The 17476-nt window shown below is 41.6% G+C and overlaps 1 protein-coding gene across 8 annotated transcripts in view; it reads left to right on the top strand.

Annotated features, from left to right (window-relative positions):
* Positions 1-17476, top strand: part of EIF4E (eukaryotic translation initiation factor 4E) — a 30731-nt gene that overhangs the window by 7094 nt on the left and 6161 nt on the right. For 4 of the 8 annotated variants that reach the window (XM_085547094.1, XM_085547092.1, XM_085547093.1 and 1 more), the window contains 5 exons: positions 10303-10409; positions 12074-12169; positions 13413-13476; positions 15420-15533; positions 17229-17368. In XM_085547094.1, coding sequence (XP_085403220.1) covers positions 13447-13476; positions 15420-15533; positions 17229-17368 — 284 coding nt within the window. In that variant the 5' untranslated portion in view covers positions 10303-10409; positions 12074-12169; positions 13413-13446. Of the gene's footprint in view, positions 1-1769; positions 1816-2053; positions 2200-10302; positions 10410-12073; positions 12170-13412; positions 13477-14557; positions 14622-15419; positions 15534-17228; positions 17369-17476 lie in introns of those variants that run through there. The other 4 variants (XM_015862116.3, XM_085547095.1, XM_085547097.1 and 1 more) reach the window with 4 other exon arrangements.

Raw genomic sequence — 17476 nt, 5'->3', positions numbered from 1 at the left:
GGTAAAGCAGAATGGGTGTGTGCAGAGCCTACACCGGGCTCTGTGAAGGGAGCATTTCAGAAGGAAAATGAAATGCCTCTCTAGGAAGGCTCTCTCTGCACTCCTACGGCCTTATTCCAAGGAACCAACATAAGGCTCAAACATACTATTATCCCTCTCGTACTGCTGGGTTTTTATTGTTCATCTGAGCAGGCGGCATTTTATGATCACGAATAGCAGTTGAAAATCTGGGCTCCGCTCTACTGCGGGAGGATATTATTTCTCAAAATAGCCCCACTTAATTTCTGGCCCATTCTGGTGAAAGAGGGGTGCTGCAGCCTTCACTTCTTATCATCTCCCGTGAAACCATTAACAATCTGAGCAGTGGCAGGTCTCATTTTGTGCTCGATTCCCCGCACCCTGCTATTTGCACACAGCAAAGCAGTAGTTTTCTTTCATCTTGGCTGGGATAAATTTCTCAGGACTTGTAATTTATTTAATCAAGGGGTGAGGGGTGGGAAAATACAGCTGCTGTAACCCCCGTATTGTGGTTAGATGTACGCTTCTAACTCGCAGCAGGACAAAGTCAGCTAAAGCACTGGAGCAAAACATCAAGTAGTAAAGCCTTTTGTTTTTTAAATGACAGCCCTTTCACCTTCATCTTCTCTCTTTAAGAGGACCCCACCTCTTGGGATTCTGCCTTTAAAGATATCACCATCTGAGCAAAATAGGATAAAACATGACTGGTCTCCTAGAAGCATAGCTTGCCAGTAAACCAACTCCAGAGTTGTTATGAATAACAGAATCACAGAATTATCGAGGTTGGAAAAGACCTAGAAGATCATCTAGTCCAACCATTACCAATACTTCCCAGCTAAATCATATTCATCAACACAATATCAATACATTTCTTGAACACTCCCATGGCCGGTGACTCCACCACCTCCCTGGGCAGTGCATTCCAATGCCTGACCACCCTTTCTGAGAAGTAATACTTCCTAATGTCCAGCCTGAATCTCCCCTGGCGCAGCTTAAAACCATTCCCTCTAGTTCTATCACTGATTACACGAGAGAAGAGGCCAACCCCCAGCTCACTACAACCTCCCTTCAGGAAGTTATAGAGAGCTATAAGGTCTCCCCTGAGCCTCCTCCAGGCTGAGGGGATGCCATGGGCATCCAGATGTTTAATGTAAGCCTGCCTCTAGTTTCAGACACTTCCAGACCAAGGAAAGGTCTCTGGTCAGACCCAGTCCCTCACCCTCAGCCGTCCCTCCGCTGACCCAGCTCCGCGCTGTTCCCAGCTCCCGTCATTGCCACAGAGCGCAGACCCGTGGCAGCTGTATGCAGCCTTGAGTCCTCCCCTCGTGCTTCCCCTCCGGGCTGAACAAACCCAGGGGCCTCACGTTTATTTACTCACCACCTCTAAACATTCAGCACCACATTAAGCTCCAACCTGCCTGATTCTCTGGGTGGAGAGCGCTTCTCCCTTTGCAGGCCTATAACAAGCAATACCGCCCCTGTATCCCGTTAGAGCCCCTTGTTCCGATCTCCCGTCCTCACCCCGCCCCGTTCCCGCACTATTCCACCAGATGTCCCCTGCCGTCCACCCCGCGTTCCCGCTGCGTCCCGTCGTGCCCCGCGCGTTGCACTACAGCTCCCGGCAGCGCCCGCCCCTCCCCTTCCCAAACGGCCGCGGTGCCCACGTGACCGCCTCGCGGCCAACCGTGTTGGCGGCCGTTTTTTTTCCCTTTCCTTTTTTCCCTTCTCCCTCCCCCGCCCCTTCCCCTCCCGCGGCTGCTGCGGCCACACCGAGCTAAGATGGCGACCGTGGAACCGGTGAGTGCCCGCTTCCCGCTGGCCGCACGCCGCTCGCTCTCTCCCCTCCGCCCGCTCCTTCCCTCCCGCCGCACTCCGCTGTTCTCTCCGCCGTTCCCCGGCGTTGCGGGCCGTGCCTCGCGGTGCCGGGTCGGGGCGGGCAGGGCGGCGGGGCCGGCGCGGAGCGCACGCACGCACGCACGGCGCCGGGGGGAGGGGAGGGCGCGGCGTTGGCCTTTGTGCCGGGCCCGGGGCGGGCGGGGGCCAACGGGAGGTGAGCGGCGGCAGCGGCCGGATTGGGAACAGGACGAGGACGAGGAGGCGGCCGGCGGCGCCGCGTGTGGCGCGCGGGGGTGGCCATGTTGCCGGGCCGGCGCGGCCCGCCGCTAACGGCGGCGCTAACGGGTGAGAGCGGCGCAGGGCGGAGCGGGCGGCACGTCCGTCCTTCCCGGGACGGCGCCTTCCCGCCCCGCAGCCCGCACTAAACTCGGATGGAAGCTTTGCTGGGGACTTGTTCACAACTAAAAACGGCATTTTTTTTCCCCTACGTGTGCTCGTGGTACCGCGCTCTCACAGGCGCCGTTCTTGCCTGCGTTTCTCCGACGAACTGGAGCAGCCGGAGCCGGCCCAGCCCTGCCGCTGCTCTGCTCCCATGCGCCCCGTAGGCCCCGGGTGACCGCCTGGCTGTAGGGCGACGAGGAGAGGCTGAAGGAAGGGAAGGAAGGGCTCTTTGTGGCCGCGGCTTACCGACACTGAGCAGCCGGTGCCTCCTTTGTAGCACTTGGTGTTTAAATCCAACAACCACTTCGCTGTTTTTGAATAAAGATGAATTATACTTTGTAAGGAATAGCAGGACTAGGGGAAATGGTTTTAATATAAAAGAGAGAAGATTTAGGTTCACTAGGAGAGTGGTGAGGCCCTGGAACAGGCTGCCCAGGGAGGTTGTGGATGCCCCGTCCTTGGAGGTGTTCAAGACCAGGTTGAATGGGGCCCTGGGCAACCTGATCTAGTAAATGTGTATGTTTGGTGGCCCTGCCAGGCAGGGGGTTGGAACTACATGATCCTTGAGGTCCCTTCCAACCCGGGTCGTTCTGTGATTCTGTGTAAGGAAGATGGTCCTGTACCCTTTTATGAAGGATGTTGGCTCTCCCAATTTTCTTTTACGAATGAAATAACTGCCTCTATTTACAAGAAGCAATGGTGCTGGTCACTATCTGTACATTTCCTGGCAGTTCTGGGAAGGCAGGGCAGCAGTTGTTAGGACAGTGAGCTGCAGTACTCTGCCCACGGTCACCAGCCGCAGTATTGAGCACTGGGTTTGGTGTCCCATAGACGTGTTTCCAAAGGTGAGAGCTTTGTGTCAGCTCACTGCTTTGGAATGGTTGCTGAGCTTGTCAGGTGTTGGGATAAACAGTGTGTCATATTGATGGCCTCTGGAATGGGAGCTACGCAAAGAGCACAGCTTTGTAACTTCCTTAGCTGTGATACTGGCAAAAGCATGACCATCTCTGAATTGCTCTCCATTGCACAAGTGTGTGATCGCATACTGAACTTGATCTGGGTCCTTACCGAGCCAGATAGAAACAATGGCTTTTGTCACGCCATTTCCCAAAGAGATTGGTTCCCCAGATCCAGCTTGTTGTGTAATGATAAGCAGTTGTGCTGACCCATTGAGGGCGGAGGATGTACCAACACTTAGGACTGTTCAAGCAGCATTGCCACCAAAGGGTCTACTTGCAATGAAGTATGCTTTCCTTCAGGAAACATCAGCTATGCTTGCTTAATTTTAAATGTCTTTAAATAGTTAAACTTTTGTTTATTATTCTTCCAGGTGTCTCACACTTCTACCTAAGCATTGAGTCAAGCCCACATAGTAACAGAGATCTTAGATGCTTGGTGTTGCATAAATACTGCATAATATTCCACAGAACAAATTAATTCTATGGGGATGTTAGGGATTTGATTACCTTGTGATCATAGGGAGCCTCTTTTCCTGTAGACCTTCAAAATCTTGTCTGAGGTTTAGCAGGGTCTTGCTAAAAATTGGTGACGCGCATTCTCAGTAACATATAAGTTCTAGAAATGTTTTATATCATGTTAAGAGGCTGAAAAAACTTTTTGGAACTGTATAGGAGTATTGAGACTTGAGGTGGAGATACTGCGGAGTCTCCAATGGAAACTGGTAAGGAAAGCAGGATTATATATGTGTAAGTCTGTTGTACTGTGGCTTATACTTCCACTGCTTTAAATTTTACCTTAGATGTGATCAGATGACACTGTGCAAAAGTCCACAAAGCCAACAACAAAACAAATAGTAATGCTTTAGTAAACAGTAGTTTACCAAAGGTGACTTTAAAATGTAACCATGGAGGAACAAACATGTGAGTGGGATAAGTTGTGTGGAAGTAATTTGTGTAGGAGCAGTTGGTCCCTTATTGCTCGGATTGGAAACAAATGTTATGATCTTTGGTTTGTTTTGTGACAGCTACTTTTGCACTTGATCAAATGTAGTTCTTAATCTAACTTCACATTTCAAGAGTAAACTCAAGTCATACAGCCTGAGAAACAGTTGTTTGGGCAGAATAGTCAATAAATCAGACTCAAAACTGAGCTGATCTTTCTTTGAATGAAATGATATTACTCCTGAAGGGATATAAACAGTGATATAGGGTCTTGATGTTCTTGGAAGTTCAAAATAGCTCCTCAAATACAAGGTGTGCTGAGAGGTATCAATGACAGAGAGCTAGTGTGTACATTCAGTGCAGGCCAGGTTCAGCTTTAGATTTACTCCTATTACTAGGTATTTCAGCTATAGCCTTGTCCAGCTCTGGTTGAAATCTGTAAAGTGCTCACGTATTGTACAGTAAACATAAATGTATCTTGTGTGCTGTTAAATAATTGAGAGCTCCTAGCACAAGTTGACTTCCTCACTGTAGATTACATTTCTGGTAATACAAAGCCTCCTGTATTAGTTTAAGAGAAGGAATGCGTTGGACATCTTGTAACTGAGATAAACATCTTTCTGAAAGCAGTTTAAGAACAGATACATTTCACAGTGCATACAGAATTTCAAACTTATTTCGGGCTAATGCATTAAAAGTAGTATGAGACTGTGTTATGCTGCTTCTGTTGATTCAACCTGCGGGTCTAGGGATACATAGGAAGTGTTGAAGATGAAGTGTGACCCTTTGGTAGCTCTGTAAGGATCAGTGTGAGCTTTGAATGGACAGGGCAGGGAATCAAATGAGCGGTGCTAGAAGACAGTGCAAAGCATGAAAGGGAAATTCCTTAAATCCTAAAATGTAGTATTTCTCTAAATCGTTCATATTGTGGAGGTATTAAAAGTGTTGTCTATAGATTTATGTGCTATTTAATGTTTTGTTAACTGCCTGAGAATGGCACTTGTCCTTGATTATTATGTAATGGATGTGAGGCTGTAACATTTTAACTATTGAAGCTTTTTCTAAATGTGTGGAACAGTTGTTCAAGCGCATCATCTTTTAATCAGCCCTCCATTTTTCTTGCATCTAGTGCTGTTTGTTCTGTTTGCTTGTGTATGTTATCTGCTTTAATTGGGCTTATCAATTTGGTTTCTGTGGTTGAGGAGTGACCTCCCAAGCATCCTTACACTATTACATTTTGAAATTCATTTCTGAAAACTGAGTGTCTTAGCTTTCAGTTGATAATGTGCAATTCCAGCCTTAGTTGCAAGAACGGCTCTATATATTTAGAGTAATTGGGGTACTTTTTTGTCTGTTGTGTAGAGTGGTTGGTTATGGAAATGAGAGATGTTATGCATAACTTTTTTTTCCTTGGGTTATTGAAGCTGTTCTCATCAATTCTGGGGGAGGGTTTTTTTTTGTGTGTGTATCTCAGGGTTTAGCACTGAGGGTTGTTAGTCATCTTTTCCCACCTATAGGTTTCATGTTCCAGTAGCACAGGCAGCAGCAGAGCATGGGCTGTTGTGAGATGTGGCATTGCTTACTCAGTCTCTTGTTCATATCCTCCTGTACTCATGTTGCATTTCTCTCCTGATTTGTTTGGGTATCACTCACTTAAAATCACGAGCCATATTTGTTTTCTAATGGTGAATGCCTTCTAGAAATCTGTGCTGTTATACAGTTATACACTGTCAGGGTAGTTGTTCCCTGTTAGGCCTTAGTTATGATATGCCTAGAACGTTTTTTGTTCAGGTGTCTGAAAAGCCATTTTACGTTGCTGGATTTGCAGTGGGGTGCTGCTGGTACCTTTATTCCAGTCAGTAACATGTATGCTCCATGTGATTTTTACCTCTGTGTAGTCATTCCTCTGAGTCGGGTATCAGTCCTGCTGATCTGTAGAATGCCATGTTAGTTTTGTTTTCTGTCAACACATGGGATTTTCTTGTGGGTGGGCTTAAATTCTTAGAGTATTTGAGATAAGTAACTCTTGATTTTGGTACTTTGTGAATAGCTGTCCTAACTGTGGTGCAGTACAGGTATCTACAAGAAGCACCAGGAGATAAGCGACGTACTTTTGCCATAGACATCTGCAAATTGGACCACGCATTTTTCTTCTCTTGGACACCCGAAGCGAGGGGGTGGAACCCCTCAGATGTGTCTTAGTTTGGTTTAATTCAAAGAAACTGCACAAGCTTCTTCTGCAAGCTGAATTCTCTGAAGTTTCATCAGGAATGCACACGGGTGTGAGGTTGCATCCTTCTGGAACATACATGTCATTCTTTTAACTGCACTTCCTAAACAACTTTTGTAGATCATTAAATTATGGATGTGGTCGGGGCGGTATCTGCGAACACTGGGTGGAACCTAGTCAAGCGGGTTGCTTCTTTTAAATAACCTGACTATGCAGTTCTTGCAGTGAGAAGCACCCATTTCCTGTCCCAGTGACATGCACACCTTCCTTTCATACACTTGTCGTTATGTGCTGTGGAGACGGAATGAATAACACCAATTAAGTCTGCAAGTGTCAGAATCCAGGTAACGTGCAGATAGGCACAGTCACTAAATGCTGAGTAGGTGAATATTTCGTAAACTCCTGCAAGCTGATTCCTACAGCAAGAAGCATGTGGGTAGCAAATGTCACTCCTAATTATGTGCTGTATTGTGTTTGGGGAGTAGGATTGGCCATTTGAAGCTTTCCAGTCTGGCTGGTAATGCTACCCTCTTTTATTACATCTGTTTTAAAAGCAGCAAACTCAGTGATGGTTTAATAGTAGACGCAATGTCAATTTTAGGTTAAAGAAGGCATTAGTTATGAGCAATAGTAAAATACTGTAAATGAATATAAGTCTAGAAGCCCAGAAACTGTGGGCGGAGACGATCTGGCTTTAAGTTAATAGTGCAGCAATTGCAAGACTTCGAAGTGTGAACTGGTAAAACACACAAAACATAACTTTAATTCACGCTGTATTTATAGAATCATGTAAAGGCAGTGTTGGGTGCATGCTTGTGGTTTGTTGTAGGATTTCAGTAGCTGGGAAGAGGTTGGGCACAAGAAAGGGATTCTGGCGGTTACTTTGCTGGCATGCTTTGTGTTTGATTAATGGGAAATAGTTTGCTATGCAAACACTTCTGTTTGGGTAGAATGGTGAGATAAATGAGATGAAAAGAAAAGGGAGCCGGTATGGTTAACTAACTGAAAATGAAAGTCTTTTTATTTTGATGGATAACGCTGGGAAATGAAAGGTAGCGCACATGAGCTGCTTTAAGCTTCTGCTTTAGATTAAGTAGAAAAGCTTTGTGATAGAAGACTTTGCTTCCAACTTTACACCTGCTTCCAAGTTTACTGTGGTGTGTGCAGCTGTACCTGTCCTTGATGAAATCCTCCTCAGGCTGGGCTCGTTCTCAAGGAGAACTGTGTGGTCCTGAGCTGAGACCATGGCCAAGTCTTAGAAGTGAGTTGTCATGTGCTGCTTTGGGCAAGAGCTTGAAAGGTTGGGTAGTCTGAGCTTCATTAAAGTTATGCAGCTTTCAAAACATCTTAAGAGAGTTATTATTATGGTGACTTAAAAACACTTCTGCGGAGTCAGATGTCTCCATTTGTTCCAAAATGGACTTTCATGTGGTTACCCTGTCAAGGGTGACCTTTGGTGTACAGGGTTGGTACAATGAGGCTCATTGTGTTTTTGCATTGTCTGCAGGTGCTGTCTTAGGCCTTTCTGATGTTGTCTTCCATTAGAAATGAGAAATTGCATTTATATGGTAGTCCTGCATGTGCTTGGTTTTGTGTTAATCCTTCCAATTGGGATCATTGTGTTTCTGGAAGAGTGAGCTGAGAGATGCCAGAATCAGCTCTTTGTTGGTTGAAAGCTCTTTGCTGAGCAAATGTGAAGTTTGACAAGACGCTGTTGGATGTTAAAGTCTTTAGCGTTTGATATCTACTATTTAGAATTGATTTACAACTGTAGAATAACGTGAATGAAAGCAAGTATTAGCATGAACCCTTGCACTTAGTTTACTTCCCAAATACTGATTTTTATTATTATTTTTTATACCCTTCAAATTAAGTGTTTGACAGGGTGTTCTGTGTACGCCTTGATTTCATGTATTATACTGCAAGCTGTAACTCAAGGGAGCTGCTGAAATACTGCTTTGGTGTATTTGGTCGCCTTTGTGCACTGACCATCTTAATTTCTTCTCTGTGACTCCTGTGTGTGATTAAAGGGAAGGGTAAGGATCTAATCCCATCCCATCAATTTAAAAATAGATGTGTCTAAGACTGTAAATCTTGCTCTAGAAAGGATTTGAAACTCTCACTGGTCCTCTACTTAATTCTTGAAGGACTCTTCTGTTTGTTAGAGTATTTCACTGGAAGAAATAGAACAGATTGACAAGCCCGCAGAAGGCAGTGTTAAGTAGTGATGGCCCTCGTAAGGGACTCTTTAGAAAGCATTTATTCCCTTAAAACAGGTGGGAGATTGTACTACCTACCCCTTGTAACGTGTAAATCAAAGCAGTACCCTAATTGTCGCTGCCCCATGAGGCCTTCTTATCTCACTCTGAGCATGGGAACATATGAAAGCCTTCTTAAACGTGGTATAAATTATGTTTAGCTTTTGAACTAATGTCTTTGCTGGGTAGACTGTTAAAATAAGCATCGTTTTCCCCAGGCATGAAGGTGTAGTTTGTCTGAAGTTAACTATGCTGCTGTTCTTAAGCAGTAGCACTAGATGTATTGATAATGAAAGTCTGTGTTAAGCCCGGTCTCTAGATGTTGCCAGAAGAGTTTGTCAGCTGGTCCGGTGAAGGTTAAGTGCTGCTTGTTATCACTTCAAATCCATTCCACTTTTCAGCAGCTCTGGTCATGACGAACTGAGTAACTTGGAAATTGCTCCCTCCATTAGATGACAGACTTAATCCACTGATTTACCTAATCCACTCCTATGTTACTTTATTCTTTTAAGACCACAAAAGTTAAGCTCTATTTAAGTACTGCTTTTGCTTTGCTACATTTAGGAATGACTAAGGTCTTTGGGTCTGCTGTAATTCATATTTGTTTATATTCTTAAAGTGCTTTTTCTGGGATAACTGGAGGAAATGAACTCTATTGTTCATTTCTTGTCTTATTGCAATATTCTAGCATCAATTGCAGGTTAGGGAGAGATGGTGGTAACTGGAGAGAGCATTTGGCCTCACAATAAAGCTTTGTATTCTAGCTTTGAAGGTATGCCATTAGAATTGCAAACCCGACACAGTGGTTTCTCAAATGACAAGCTTGGTGGTGGTGGGGGGGATGTTATGTGCAAAGGGAATGTTCTTTCTCTTTTGTGTTGAAACTTTTGATATCTATAACACTCTGTAGAGATTTGGGGGGGGGGGAGGGGGGTGGAACATAGAATTGGGCAAACCTGTGATAAATCGTGTGAAATTAAATATCAGTTTGATGTTTGAGAACTAATAACTGTTTAAATTATGTTGCTTGGTGCCTGAAACATTGTTAGTAGTAATGTTGCAAATAAAGATACCTGCTTACCATTTTAGTTTGTTCCCTGCCTACAGTAGTGATTTTATATTGATAAGTTCTGGATCTATATCAGACTTGTAATAGCACATTTTTCTAAATAAGCATGGACTTTGTTTACAGTGACACTTCGTTTTATCCAAAAATCATCATGTTTTCGTTGTGAAGCTATTACTGTTCTGGGAATTAATTTAGAGGTGCCTATTCTAGATAATGTACAATATTGTTTTTTTCCAAAATAACTCAGCAGCATCTTAGTTGAAGACAAACTTGTCCAGGAAACAGAGCTGGGGACAAATGACAGAGGCAACAAGTTGATGAACAGCTCAATGGGAGCCCCTGCAACTGGTATTATAGGGCCTGTTCAGGTGGTGAAAGATAAAGGGATACAAATTGTGCTTCTGTGATGTGATTTGACACCCCACCCTCCCAATCCAATTTGAGTTAGAGGAATTCTAAGTTTCTGCGGTCTTAAAGTTACTTGGAAGAGCTAAAGTGCAACAATGAAAATTGAAAAGGAACTTATTAATAAATCCTTTCTTCAAACAGGAAACCACTCCCAACCCTCAACCTTCAGAAGAGGAGAAAACCGAGCCAGCGCCTACTCAGGAGGTTGCCAACCCTGAACAGTATATTAAGCATCCACTACAAAACAGGTGAGTAGTATGGAAGCCATGATAATGGAACTGAAAGTAGTGAAGCTGCCTTATTTTGCCAAACTGCTTATTAGGCTTGAAATATCCGGAATGGCTGGTGTCTACAGTAATAATGTCATCACCTGTAGGAAGCACAGCAGAAGAAGCACTGTAAAGAGCTAATGCGTATGCTTGTATTAATGTCTCATTAAGAGTAAAAGCTGTAGGGCACCTGAATTTTCATTTTTATCGAGAAAAATACGGAGTCGCAGTTGGAAATAAAGAAGAAGCATTGAAAAATCCAAGCCCTCCTAATTAAATTCTATGTTTAGCGTGCAGAAATAGGTACTACTTAAATTAGTAAGCTACTATTGCTTTCTGACTTTGCTGCAGAGACAGCGAGGACTTCACAAGTATAAAATTTCTTGATAAACTAGCACTTGGACCGACTTTCTACAGAAGTTTTAAGCTGCTTACAGGTTGAATTTGTTTAAATGCGCAAAGAGACTGCAGCACATACATGTACTTCAAATAGAGCAGCTGGGTGCTCATCTCCTCAGCTAAGGAGTTGTTGTGGAGTTGCTGTTAAGTGCTGCCCTAAATAGAATATTACTGTGTGTCAGGCTTCTTACTCTTTTCTGTTCTGAGCGAATGAGAACTATATGTCATGTTTCATCTTTTCCCTCCACTCTCTGCTGTCTTCTGTCCGTTTTCCTGTAATTACTTTGCTGACACTTTCCCATAAGTGGTGTGGGACTTTTTCTAGAAAATAGTTAACTTCTAAAGCAAGGTTTGAAATAGTCAGTAAGTCTCAGCAAATGGACACCAGGTGTTTTCAGGAGTACTGTGGCAAGATAAATCTACTCTAGTGGTAACTCGAGTCAGCTCAATGCTCCTGAAGTGATCAACATGAGAAGTAGGCCTCTTCTGTTAAACACCTCTCAGGTATCTCCTTCCAGCATTTTAGACAATATTCTTCTGATTCCTAAGGAATGTCTTTGAGTGTAAAGATGATTTCTTTTTTTCTAATAGTAGGTGTTGAAACTTGTACTCAGTTGAGACGTTGAAGAAAATAGGGTGGAAAATTTAAGTATTCACTTGTGTGAATCTAAAAACCCGAAGTGAAGCTTAAGCTGGTAGTTTTATAAAAAATGAATTCAAGTGACTTCTATTGAAATTTGTTCTCCCGGTGGGTGAATGCTAGGGAGACATTCATCTATATGCATACACTAGAATTAGCTTTTGACTTTTACAGAGAAATTATGGAATAGGCAGCTGAGTTCCAGATTGGGATAGTTGGCACTGCTTCAAACCATGATTGTTACTGGTGGGAGGACTTTGCAGTTTACCAGTGGCAAAAAGGGGAATCATCTGAGGCTTAGAGATTTAGTCTTAGAAATGACCCAAACACATTAGAAATAATTACCTCAATGATAATATAACTTGATATGATGTAATTACTTGATATGATAATCAAGTCTCCCATGACTGTTGTAACTCTAGGATACATGCTGTAGAGCTAGATTTTAGAAATGAATTTTTCACATTGCCAGCTAATGAAAACTGCTTTCCGTGCTAATAACCTCTTGAGGTTTGCGATTACTTGGTATATAATCAGTACTGAATTTTATTTGTAACGTGCTTTAATTCTAGATGCTATTATTCTGTACTCTGTTCTCCTTTAGATGGGCGCTCTGGTTTTTTAAAAATGACAAGAGCAAAACTTGGCAAGCAAATCTCCGTCTGATCTCAAAGTTTGATACTGTTGAAGATTTTTGGGCGTAAGTAAACATGCCTTGGTCTGCACAATGCTGATATGTGATAGCTAAATTTATGCTGAAATCAGAAGGTGTAAAGTTTTTCATTAGCCACAACTCTTTGGAAATACCTATAAAATTAATGGCCAGATCTTGATTCTTCAGAGTTTGCAAGAATGTAACCCAGAATAATATAACATTTGAATTATGTGTAATTGGAGAAGTTCTTCATATTTTTAATGCACATCAGTGAAAGTAGCACCATCAGAGAGGAAACGTGTTGAAGATTTTAAGCTGATGTTTGTCAGTACAGTCATTGGAGGAAGGGGAGCAGGACTCAGTTCTTGAAAACAGTTTTTGCATCCCCCTGGTGGGATATGTGATAAGTTGTTTGAAGCTTATCAGTGTACTTAGTGATGGGTAAGTTTTTGAGCTGTGTAATCAAGGCTGTAGTGGAAAAGTGTTCAGATGTCTCCAGTCAAGCTATAAAATAAGTTGAAGTAGTTAGTTTTCTTTTTAGTACTGGACCATGCCTAAGTGTTAGTTAGTCTTGAACTACAGTTTAGTGTTTGATGCAGACCATCTTCTGAAGTGTCACCTTAGCAGTGCAGGAAAGAAAAGCACCTGCCTTCTTGCTAGGAGGCTGTATGAACTGCCTCAACTTCTTAGCTCTCAATTGCATAGTCGTGAATTTAATTCTGGCTGTATTTTGTATTGTTCTTCCAGTCATCTGTTCTTGCCATATGAGTTCTTATTTCAGTTTGAATTATCGGGCTTACAGTCTTCAACTACAGAGTACAGAAGTGAATAAAATCTAATTGAATACTTTTAAAAATCTCTCTGCAGAGAGAATAACCATAGGTGTTTAAATTGTTATTCTATTAAATTGTTATGCATATATAGAGGACGAGTACACATGCACAAAACTTCCTTTTTTGCATGAAAGTTCAGTAAGTTATGTTTATTATTTTTAACTTGTTAGAACTAAGTTTAGAAGAAGGAAAGGTATTTCTGGGAAATACTGTGGTATAGGAGCCCAGCAAGTGTTGATGAAACCAGCTTCCATTCTGCTTCTTTGAGCTAGAACTCATTAAAGCTAATGCTTTTGTACTGCTGGGGGAAAAAACCTAGGTAACAGGGTTGCTTCTGAATTACTTTAATGCTGTTTAAATTTTGTATTTTATTCAGACATGTCCTAAATTCTTTTAGCATTTTGTACCTTAAAATAATGTTTAGTTTTTAATCCTGCTGTTTTTCCCTCCAATAGTTTATACAACCATATCCAGCTCTCTAGTAATTTAATGCCTGGTTGTGACTACTCGCTGTTTAAGGTATGCTTGCTAACAATTTTTCTTCCATTGTGGATGTTGATCGATGGTTTCCCGACTAAGCAAGACTGTGTCCAAACATTTCATTTCAGACATGTAGGAGCACAGCTGGAGATGTCCTAAAAGTCTTAATTTTTAGGAAGTCCCAAAAGTGCACTCTGAAAATCACAGTTACTGATACTGAAAATGCAAGTAATTCCTTGAGCATTTTAAATCCATCACGCTTTGATCTGTAGTTATGTTTGTCTTCATTCTAGCTTTTAGGTGTTTGTACGAATCATTAAGTCTTAGTTTTATGAAAGAGATTTTTCCAGTTGTCACTGTCACATGAAATTAGCCATAGCTGAGTTCTATGCAGAACTGTGATGTTTGTCAGCATTCAGAATGAACGCTACTAGCCAGCTGCACAGCGCTCCTGTAATTAATTTTTATGACACCATAAGTTAAGTGCCATATTCTATAGGCATGAAATAGAAAATTGTACACAAGGCTGACAAGTTATTGAGCATTCAAGTTAGTTAACAGAAAATGCCAAGGAGAAATTATACATGAAATCCTGCCTTTTGTCTGGAGTGGACATCTGATTTGGAGCTCTAAATTAATCCCTAACCTCTATGAAGTGCTTCTAACATACAGCTTCCTTTCTGGATTCAGATACGTAAATAATCCTGTAAGTACTGATGCCTGGCTTCTCCTTTGCTTATGAAACAGACCCTGGCAGGGACCCCTCAGTAGGCTGTACGCAAATTATAAATCCCAGCAGCTTTGGGCAGTGAAGAGGTAGTTATGCTTGATTTTGAGAAGGTAACAATATTTATGTTGTGAGAAACTTTACTGGTAAATGTTAAGAAACGGATCCCTTCAAATCTTAGGAAAAATACAGGTCATGCTTGTGTTCTTGTCTGAATCCTAAATTTGTCTCTGTGCATCTATTCAGAGTTTGCATGTTATCAACAGAAACTTCAGTTTCCATCTATATGGAACAGGTATAGAATTGTCAGCTGTTGCAGACTTGAGTGACCTCTTACTGTTGTCCTTCAATTGTGACCTCATAAGAGTTCCCCTTAAAGGTGATGAAGCAGTTTGAGCTCTGCAGCTGCCAGTGAGGGTGTTAAATTTGAGAAAGTGAACTGGCTCTGCTCCATCCTGTAGGTTGAGCATTTAATTAGATTGCAGTTGAAATTCTATAATGTGGCTCTCTTTGTAGCTATTTCTTGTCTGAATTTCTCTGACCAGACAATTACCTGCTTTTTTTAATGACTGACCTTCTTTCCTGAAGTTCAGCGTAGCTGGTAGATATGGGAGTGGCTGCTGACTTGTTTGCAGGTTCAACGCATCCAGAGTTGTTTAATGTGGTACAGGGCCACTGGTAATGCATGAATAAGGCTGTGACTTATTTCTAAATGGTCTGCTGATTCTCTTTTATTTCCTTTTTTCTGGCCCTAGTGATTAGAACCCTCTTATTTTCACCCCATGTGTGCAGGAAGTCAAAGAGAGACTGCCAGAGTGTTTTTAGTGAAGTAATCTTCACGCATAAGTGGAGCACTTGGCCAACGTTGTGCTGAGTCCAAGACTTAAAATAAAGACTCCAGAATGCGGCTGCTAATTTTATCGGGTTTCAGAGAGGGCAAGGTGGATGATTGACTTTGCAATATATTTCATGCTCTACTGTGTAGCTAAAGCTTCAGCTTGGGCTGACAATCTTTCGTGGAAACGACAGCTTAAAAAAAACACTAGGAAAGGTGTGGTTTTTAAGCAGTTGTGGAACTTTACTGTTGGTCCAGAGGTATTACTAGAAAGAAAATACTTTCTAGTATTTTCATACTAGACAAGTATGTATCTCAAACTATACTTATTGGTGCTGTTTCAGTTATTGTTGGTCCTTTGGTTATACCCAAGGAAAAGTATAAGTGAAGTCTGATTTAACTTCTGACTGTTCTTTCCAGGATGGGATTGAACCTATGTGGGAAGATGAAAAAAACAAGCGAGGAGGCCGATGGCTAATTACACTAACCAAACAGCAGAGACGAAGTGACCTTGATCGCTTCTGGCTAGAGACAGTAAGTAATGTGGCCTTAAAAGTTGCAGCTGAAGAAACTTGCATTTAGCATTTTAACTGCTCTGTTATTCCTGTGTGCCAGTTTGGACTTACAGTTTCATGCCGACATATTATTCCTACAATTTATTGACAGGCTGCATTTGAAACACGATCTTTCAAAATGGTGGTTGATGTAGTTGCGTGCTATTATGTTCTTAGAGAATTTTCCTGATCTCTGTTTGTTATTTATATACCTTTTCCCAGAGAATGTTCTCAGCATATTTGCACAACTATCAGAGTAATACTTGGTCTCTAAGTTTATTTTAACTGCTTACAGGTAATTATTTGTTCACAAATTCTCTTACAGGTGAATAGTTGCGAGGTTTTGATCTTGCTGAAGCAAGTTTCAGAATTGTCTTTTCTTCTTTCTATGCTTGTCCTAATGTAGGAGTGAGGAAGGAATAGCAAAATCTTCTTGTATACCATGAAAAATGCTTTTTTCCCATTGCTGTTACCTAAACATTAAGTGTACTTTTAGAGATACTGTGGGTTGCAGTAGATATATTGTAGAAAAAATACATATTGTACTGCCTAGGAACCAATTAAGTATTCTAAAAGATACAATCTGTGTTTTTTAGGGACAGCTATTATATGCAATATAATGCAAAGCAATTTCTTCAAAACTAAACTAATCGAAGTAGCTTTTCTTTGCTTTTTTGAGAAGAAATTATTCCTCATAAAAGAGAAGAGTGACCTTTGGAATCAAGGTTAGGGTGTCCAAAATACAAAAGCATTTAAGTTGATACTGGTCACTGTAACTGTGATTTGAGGAAAGGAAGATTAGACATTATAATAGTGGGCAAAATATGGTTTTACGTGAGTAGACGAAACTCTTGATGTGCACATTTGACCATTCAATTTAAACATATGTGAATGTCCTTCTGACTCCTGATAGCCATTTCATGTGGATTGGAAATGCGTAGTCCATGTAGTTTATGATTCTATGAAAACTCTGATTTTGTTAATGATAATGACCAGTATGTTTAAAATGTAATGTGCTAGTGAAGTCAAAGAAATGACCATTTAGAGAGGAGTACTTCAGTGTGGAGAACAATAACTACAAGAACTTATCAGTTTTGAATATTTAAATTTGTGTTGCGCAAGTTGAAAGTTGAAGACTTGAAGCATCACTTTCAGATAGTGACATAACTCCTTAGAAACTTCACATCACATTATCATTTTTGCCACTTCCAAACTTTGCCGTTAGAAATCTGGCAAGGCAATCCTGTATTATTTGAACTGATGCATTTCAGAATCGAAGTCAGATCTTAGACAGATGATGCATTGCTCAAATAGTTTTTCCCCAGGTTCTTTCCAGTTTATGAATGTAGACTAAAGTTTTCCATTTGTCTATGTACTTCATAAAGACTAATGAGTTCCTTTAATTGTTGCACCTATTTGGATTGAGGACTGAGAGGGAGACATAAGTGATCATCTGTCAAAGCAGAAGAGAAACTTGAGGAAGATGCTACTGCCAACTAAGCTTAGGATCACTTGTAACATTTGGAACTTTGATAAGACACAACAGAATACTGTTGCTGTATGGCTAGTGGCTATGAGACATAACATTCCTCAAAGTTCTTCATGCACTTAGTGTTCTGTGGAGCAGGATTCTGCCTTGGAGCTGCTACTTTAATTTTTAATGTTTATTTTGTAGCTGCTGTGCCTTATTGGGGAGTCATTTGATGACTACAGCGATGATGTATGTGGTGCTGTTGTTAATGTTAGAACTAAAGGTGATAAAATAGCAATATGGACAACTGAATGTGAAAACAGGGATGCTGTTACGCATATAGGGTAAGTAATGTGATTTGTTTCTCAAACAAATGTGAAGTGTAACAATGCATTTAAAGCTACTTAATTTAAAAACTGAGCTTTTGGCAAATGTAACCTGAGCAGAGCTGT

The sequence above is a fragment of the Coturnix japonica genome, chromosome 4, assembly GCF_054131305.1.
Source record: "Coturnix japonica strain WE chromosome 4, WE-NBRP24, whole genome shotgun sequence".
Taxonomy (NCBI): domain Eukaryota; kingdom Metazoa; phylum Chordata; class Aves; order Galliformes; family Phasianidae; genus Coturnix; species Coturnix japonica.
This window is presented reverse-complemented; position numbering and strand designations above follow the sequence as displayed.